The sequence below is a fragment of the Chinchilla lanigera genome, unplaced genomic scaffold (genome assembly GCF_000276665.1).
Source record: "Chinchilla lanigera isolate Chin_1 unplaced genomic scaffold, ChiLan1.0 scaffold00123, whole genome shotgun sequence".
NCBI lineage: Eukaryota > Metazoa > Chordata > Mammalia > Rodentia > Chinchillidae > Chinchilla > Chinchilla lanigera.
This window is the reverse complement of record NW_004955524.1, coordinates 832,161-839,650: the sequence shown is the minus strand read 5'-3', so window position 1 is coordinate 839,650 and position 7,490 is coordinate 832,161. Positions and strand designations below refer to the sequence as shown.

The window sequence follows — 7,490 nt, the reverse complement described above, 5'->3', positions numbered from 1 at the left end:
CCGCAGGCCTTCTCTGCCTTCGCGGAGCTCACCATCAAGTCGCTGGCCGACATCGAGGAGGAGGTGGGTGCAGGGCGGGACCGCGCCCCTGGCCCGGGCGCCCCCGTGCCCCCGCTCACCGCGCCCTCCCCCGCAGTACAATTACGGCTTCGTGGTGGAGAAGACCGCGGCCGCCCGCCTGCCGCCCAGCGTCTCCTAGCCCTGTGGACCGCGCAGCCTCCGCCGCCGAGGGCCAGCGCGGGGCCGCACTCAGGGCCTTGGAGTCCGGCGCGCGTCCCCCGGAAATAAAGACGCTACCGTCCAGGGCTGCCGTCCTCTCCCCACCCGCCTCGCTGGCCGTCCTCGTCCTCACCCGCACGCGGGGCCCCTGCCGACGAGGGTGGGCTTCCCCCCTGCAGAGGGGAAACTGAGGCCCGGGGAGGGAGGGAGCTGGGGCCGTAGTCCCTGGAAACCGATGGGGCCCTCAGTCGAGGGTAGCAGCTCACACCTGCAATCCCAGCACTTGGGAGGCTGAGGCAGGAGGATTGTGGAGTTGAGGCCAGCCTGGGCTACGAAGTGAGTTCAAGGCCAGCCTGAACTGCATAGGGAGACCCTGTCTCAAAAGGAGGAGGAAAAAAAAAAAAAGCCTGGGGGTGTATCTTGGGGTGTATCTTAGGGCAGGCCCCCGGGTTCCCTTCCTACCACTGCAAAAGGCAGCCACGTTGCCTTGGAAACCGATTTATAGACCATTGGCTCCTGCCCTTATGGCGCACAGGGTTGGCAAGTTCCTTCAACCTCCTCACGGCAGTTCGCCAGCCAGCCGGGCCTGCCCTGCCTGGACCCGCCCCGCCCGGACCCGCCCCGCCCCGCCCCGCCCCGCCTGCCTCTGTGTGGGCGTGTCCGGCGTGCCGCTGCCTCAGTGGGTGTGGCTGTTCTGGGGGTGAACCTGGGGCCTTTGCACTGAGCTGCGCTCCCGGGGCTCCTTCTGTTGTTTTATCTTAAGACAGAGGCTCGCTAAGTTTCCAGGCTGGGCTTGAACTCGCGGTCCTCCCAAGTACTAGACTGTAGGCATGTGCCCTGGAGCCAGCTCCACGGGGGCGGTGGCACAGGGCAGGCCGAGTGGTGGCCCAGGGAAGAGCCTGGGGAGTCGGCACCCCCTGAGTGGCGCTGGCAGCTGGGGCGCGAGCCGTCCTGGCTGAGCTGGTGCCCTATCTGCGGCATCTCCGCGTCCGGGGCTCCTGGGCGTACTGGCGCCGGCCGCGCAATCCGATCAGGCTGCGCAATCCGATCAGGCTGCGAAGCAAAGGCCTTTGTCTTCTCACGTCCCAGCCGCCCAGAACTGGCTCCGGGTCACTTTTCAGGGCATCTGTGTGGCCAGGACCGCGGGTGGCCCCTCCAGCCAGGGTGTCAACGGCCCACGCCATCCCAAAGGTGCTCACCCTGCAGCCCTTCCATGCAGGGGGCCAGCACCGCAGGGGGGTTGCAACGCTGAGCGATGCCCACACCTCAGTTCCCCATTTTTTTTGTTGTTTCGAGACAGGGACTCAGCGACCTTCCTGCCTCAGCCTCCCCAGTGCTGAGATGACAGGTGTGTCCAGTGAGCCCAGCAGGGGCTCTGCACTGCCCCCAGGCTTTGTCCTCAGGGTCGAGCAGAGCCAGCTCCCTGCACCCACACAAAGGCACAGACCCCACTGCCCTGGCTGAGCCCCGGAGCGCCCTCTGCAGCCCTGGTGAGGGCCGAGCTCTGCCTTACCAAGCTCCCAACCTCTGCCCCCATCCCGGCGCCTGTCCATGCCAGCCTGGTCAGGTGCCGCTGACACCTGAGCACCTGGCAGAGCCTGGGACACCTGGCACCCCATTCAGGGACCCGCAGTCTCCCAGGCTCAGGTTCCACACCTGGGACCCACGGCTCCCTGCCCGGGCCCTGGCCGCGGAGCCGACCTCAGAGCTCCGCCAGTGTCTGCGAACGTCTGGTGGAGTCCACACTGTCCACTGGCGCCTGGCGCTCAGCGCGGCCGGTGCTGTGCCCCCCTCCAAGCCCCAGGGAGCCGCCCAGGCCCCCAGCCTGCCTCCGCCCCCTGGGCCCTGGGGCCCGCCGCCATTCCATGGGGTGGGGTTCTCTCTGCACGCGGGGACGCGGCTGCTGCCTCCGGGCCTGCGCCCCTGCTCTGCCTCTGCACCGGCGGTGTGACTGACTCGTGCAGCCTCTTCCCAGCGGGCTGCGGGCAGGGGTCTGCGGCACCCAGCGAGGGTCCTCCCTCCCCTCTTTCCTGGGACTGAGCTGCACTGTTTTATTTTGAGACGGCCTCCCTGAGTCGTGGAGTTGCCCAGGCTGTGCTGAACGTGAGGATCTTCCTGCCTCGGCCTCCGAGTGCTGTCCTCACAGGGGTGTCCGCCGGGCTTCTCCTCACTCTGCGGGAGTCCCAGCCCCTGCGCGTCCCAGAGAGGTCTCCAGCGGGTCCCACACAGCCGCCGTGAGGCCGGGTCCTAGGGCCCTGGCTGGGTGTTCTCCTCCATAGCCTCCTCCGGCCTCCTGTTCCTTATCTGCGAATCTGGTTGTCCTGGGAACACCTGAAGCCAGCAAAGCTCCTGCAATACTGGACATGTGCTGAGGAGATGCTTACTTGCACCCCTGTGATCCCAGCTCCTTGGGAGGCTGAGGCAGGAGGATTGCAAGTTCAAGGCCAGCCTGGCCACACAGTGAGACCCTGTTGAGAAATAAAAGCTGCAGGGGCCTTTGCGGCATGGCCATTGCGCTCAGCAGGGCCAGCTGGCTGTGCCCGGAAGGTGCTGTCTGCTTTATTCCCCCCAGCTCCCGCCCAGCCCCATCTGTTGCCATGCATACACTCTGGCGCCTGGGCGCTCCCTCCTCGCCCACCGGCTGGGAGGAGGCAGGGTCTGCTCCAGTGATAGAGCCGATCAGGGTTTATTTGTCGTCGTGCAGGCGGGTCCTGCCGCAGCCCCACACGGCCAGGGCCACGTGAGGGGTCCTCTCCAGGGCCACTTTACAAACAAGGAAACTGAGGCACAACCGGCTCCCAGCCAGAAGTCAGGGTCCCACCCTTTGTGCCTGTGCCTGCCGGGGTGGGTGGCTCTGAACGCCCCACACTTTCAACTGTTCGCAGGCCCTGAGGCTCAGGGGTCACCGGCCATCAGCATCCTCGGGGCTCTCAGGACCCAGGTGGCACTCAGAGCTGAGACCCCTGGTGGGTCACTGCCTCTCTGGGGGCCTCGGTTTCCTCATCTGTAAAATGGAGGGAGACACTTAGAGAATCACTACCTAAGCCCTGTCCTCCCCATTTGCCTATTACAGAACCTTACTCATTCTGGGTGGCCATATTTCCCAGCCTCCCTGGCATCAAGGTCTAGTGAGGAGGTAAAGGCTGGAGCCCTGGCAGCCATTTTGCACCATGAGGCACTGGGATGCTGTGAGCTATATCAGGTTCTACTGCTACTGCAGCGGAGTCAGAACGGGTCTCTACGTGCCCTGGCTGCTGCTCCCTGGGCTCACACCAGTGTGGAGTCCTTTCCTACAGGGCCCGGCCCGTGGCCCAGCATGGAGTGCATCTCATATGCGACCCTGTGCCAGTGCCCCATGTTGGTTGGGAGCATTCGGGGCTCGCAGGGTGTGGGCAGGCGGCTCTCCCGGCCGACCTCAGGAGCTGCAGGGGCGGTGGCAGTGGCCATGGGCCGAATGGGGTCCCCCAGCCCTGGGCAGGACGAGTAGGGGGTTTGGGGGTGGGTACCCTGCTGGGGCTGCGGGCCGGGGCTGGCCTTGGAGATGCCCACGGGGCGGCCGGGCTCGTCCTCGGAGCTGGGCAGGGGCAGGTCATGGAGGCCGGCACGGGAGGCCCGGGCGGCCTGCAGCAGGGCATGGGTCAGCGCGGCCACCAGCAGCAGTGCCCCGGAGCCCAGGATGGAGGCGGCGGCCGCACCTGCCTCGATCTCAAAAAGCAGCAGGGCGTAGATGGACAGTGCTGGGGGAGGAAACAGCTCTTGTTTAGTCAGTCAACAAACGTTTGTTCTCCAAGCACTCAGGGAGAGCCCATGGGATCTGAGGGAGATCTCATGTGCAACATGATATAGTGGGGCTCACAGGGCGTGGACGGGGATGGGGACAGAGCCCCCGTGGGATGGCACACATGAACCCTCCTCACCCTCTCGTGCCTCACAAACATCACCATCACATAAAGACCCACAGCAGGAGGTGACAGGAGGGCTTTCATCAGCCTGGAGGGCTTGGCGCCTGGGGACCGGCTTCCCGCTGCGGCGGAGGCTGAGAGCTGGAGGGGAAGGAGGAGCAGCCCCGCGGACAGCAGAGAAGGGGCCTGCGCAGGCACAACAGCAAGTGCAGAGGTCCTGGGGCAGCAGTGCTCTAGCGCTGGAGGCTCAGAAACAGCCTAGCAGTGCAGCTGGGGCCAGGGCAGATGGCAGGGAGGGGCTGTGGGGTGAGGGCCAGACCACAGGGGAGCCAGGGCAGTTTTCCTGTTTGTTTTGGAAAGGGGTCTTGCTAGATAGCCTGGGATCCCACATGACCCTCCTGCCTCAGCCTCCTGAGTAGCTGGGATGATAGCCATGTGCCACAGTGCCTAGCTTGATGTCCTGTGTTTTAAGGAGCTCCCTCCTTTGCGGGTACAGCCCCGTGGCAGAGCCCTAGTCTAGCATGCTCCAGGATCGAGTTCCATCTCCCACACTACAATTGAACCCAAACCAAAGGAAGCCCTTTCTGATGGAATATCTATACTGTGGAATATTACTAAGCCATACAAAAGGAACAGAGCCCTACCAGGCATGAGGGAGCACGCCGGTAGTCCCAGTGCTCTGCAAAGCTGAGGCAGGAGGATCACGAGTTGCCAGCCAGGGCAACGTAGCAGCTTAGTGAGATGCTGTCTGTGAAGTGAGAAGCTCACAAAGGGACTGGGTCTGCAGCTCAGTGCGAGCCCTGGGCCCAGCCCCCAGGTCTGAGGAACTGCGGCGAGGCCCTGGCACGGCAGCAGGCGGCAAGGCCGCACCGCTGCGCTCCCACGGACAGACCGCGTCGTCACAACGCACAGGCATCCCCAGGCCCGAGTCTGTGAGGAACCTTGAGCTGGGTTCTATGGGGCCACTGGTCCGCAGCCCAGCCCCATCTCCTTGGCAACGGTAACATGATTGGCTAGGCCATGAGAGCGGTTCCTTCTCTGGTCAGTGATTGGTGGGGAGAGGTCACATGACCAGTCCAATCCGCCGGGACCCTTCGCCGGGTCCTTCCGCGGTGGGTGGGGCCCCGGTTGTGTTCTGCTTTCTGGCTCTGCGCTCTTGCTTTGGCGGCCGTCATGCAGGCCGCGTCCGGCCAGGAGAACGAGGACGTTTCCGCTCTAAATGCCTTTCTTTCCTAGACATGTTTTGCCAGGGTTTTTTTTTTTTTTCGTTTTGTTTGAGACAAGGTCTTGCTCTGTGTTCCAGGCTGGTCCTGAACTCACTGTGTAGCCCAGGTGGGCTTCCAGCTCCCGGTGATCCTCCTGCCTCAGCCTCCCGAGTGCTGGGATTACAGGCGTGCGCCATCACGTTGGGCAGTTTTTAAAAGAAATCATTATTCTTTCGGCTCTGACTAGCAATGGAAGGACGACTGGCTGGGCAGGCATTTGGGAGTTCTTGCTAAATGAGGTCACCAGGCCTCAAAAAGAATCCAGTGGGAGGGGATTTCATTTTCGTGATAAGGAAATCTCATTCTCTAGGTTACCAACACTTTTGTCAGCCTGCGACAGGCATGAGTGCAGGCACTGTGTCAAAAATGCTCTCAGATCCAGCATCTTTCTCAGGTGTCCACTCGGGGGACAGCAGATGAAAAGTGGACAAAAGTATTTCCAGCAGGCACCTGGATCCGACCCCACCTGAAGCCAGCAACCCGACAAGTGCAGGGCCCCAGTCAGCCTGTCGTTCTCCCTTTGAAACCTTCACTTTTGGAGCCTCATATGAACTCAAACAACAGAAGTTACGCGGTTTCCTGTGCTTTACATTATACGATTGCGTCCTGGCTCCCGCCTCATAAAAATAGTTTATAATTTGCTGGGGATTTTTTTTTTTTTTTTTTTTTTTTTTTTCGAGACAGGGTCTCCCTATGCAGTTCAGGCTGGCCTTGGGCTCACTTCGTAGCCCAGGCTGGTCTTGAACTTGTGTGATCTTCCTGCTTCAGCCTCTTAAGTGCTGGCATCACAGGGGGGTACCATCACCTCCGGACTCCCTTATCTTTCATCTGATTTTTTTGCTAAATGAGGTTACCAGGCCTCAAAAAGAATCCAGTGGGAGGGGATTTCATTTTTGTGGTAAGGAAATCTCATTCTCTAGGTTACCAACACTTTTGTGGAATATTACTACTTTTGTGGAATATTACTATATTTAATAATATTATTATTAAGAGGTTGTCTGCGGGGTAGGTGGGGCATTGGCCACACACCTTTCTTAAACTTGAAAGTATGCATTAGACACCAAGAGTCCCGCTAATGACACTTGGTGGAGGAAAGGTGATATAAGGAAAGAAATTACAAATCAGGAAGATCTGCGAGGTGCAGTCTTCTGGCATCTGGGGCATTACTACTGCTGCTGCTGTTATTTTGTGGTGCTGGGGACGGAGTGCAGGGCCTCACACACGCTGGGCAAGCACGCACCACTGAGGGGCCCCACCAGGCCCTCATTTTTAAATAATGTTAACCGATACCTAGTAATTGTGCATCTTCACAGGAATAGTCGGGGTTTTTCTACCTTAGCACCCAGTGTGTACAACTGCACTTCTAGTTCATAAATCATAGCTCCCAATCCACTTGAGCGGCCGGCTCAGGCCCATTTTCTCCAGGCCCACCCATGAGTCACTGCCTCAGGAGCCCACAGGCCGTGGACGCTGGTCAGCAAACGGTTGGGGGCCGGAGACCCAGCTGGGGTAGGAGGCTGCTGCCACCAGGACTGGCGCAGAATCCCTACGGCCATTTGGTGAGCGGGGACAGTCATCGTGCCCACTGTGCTGAGGGGAAGCTGAGGCAGGGGCACGGCCAGGGCCCCAGAGGAAGAAGGTGGGCGCCCAGAGTGGGCCCGTGCACCTCCTGTCCCAACCCAGATTCCACGCCCGGCACTGTCCCGCACGCACCTGCCAAGTAGACGGAGACCCCGCAGCAGAACAGCCCAAGGGCCAAGTGCCGAAGGCGGCGGCAGTCATGGAAGAACCAGTCAGACCTGAAGTGGGGCAGAGGGAAAGCAAGGGGGCTCAGGGGGTGGGGGAAGCAGTGAGGAGCATGAGGGAAGGTCACCCAAATGACCTGAGGACCAGCTTTCAGGGACAGGGAAGACAGCCCCATGTCAACACCCAGCCACCATCCATATACCCACCCAACAAGTTCATCCACCCATTTACCTCCTGCCCATCCATCCACTCACCCACCTACCTGTCAGTCCATCCATCCACCCACTCATCCATCCATTCATCTACACATGCATCCACCCACCCAACCACTCATCCATCCACCTACTCATCCATCCAT

At 60.9% G+C, this 7,490-nt stretch overlaps 2 protein-coding genes across 3 annotated transcripts in view; one reads left to right on the top strand and one right to left on the bottom strand.

Annotated features, from left to right (window-relative positions):
* Positions 1-323, top strand: part of Mvb12a (multivesicular body subunit 12A) — a gene marked incomplete in the record, with an annotated part of 2,833 nt that extends 2,510 nt beyond the window's left edge. Inside the window, 2 exon segments of the mRNA XM_013507328.1 lie at positions 7-63; positions 137-323. Of these exon segments, the coding sequence (XP_013362782.1) occupies positions 7-63; positions 137-199 (120 nt within the window).
* A 238-nt stretch (positions 324-561) lies between these two features.
* Tmem221 (transmembrane protein 221) overlaps positions 562-7,490 on the bottom strand; it is a gene marked incomplete at its 5' end in the record, with an annotated part of 8,535 nt that continues 1,606 nt past the window's right edge. Inside the window, 3 exon segments of one of the 2 annotated variants that reach the window (XM_013507327.1) lie at positions 562-3,223; positions 3,726-3,956; positions 7,100-7,185. In XM_013507327.1, the coding sequence (XP_013362781.1) occupies positions 3,168-3,223; positions 3,726-3,956; positions 7,100-7,185 (373 nt within the window). 2 annotated transcript variants of the gene reach the window in all.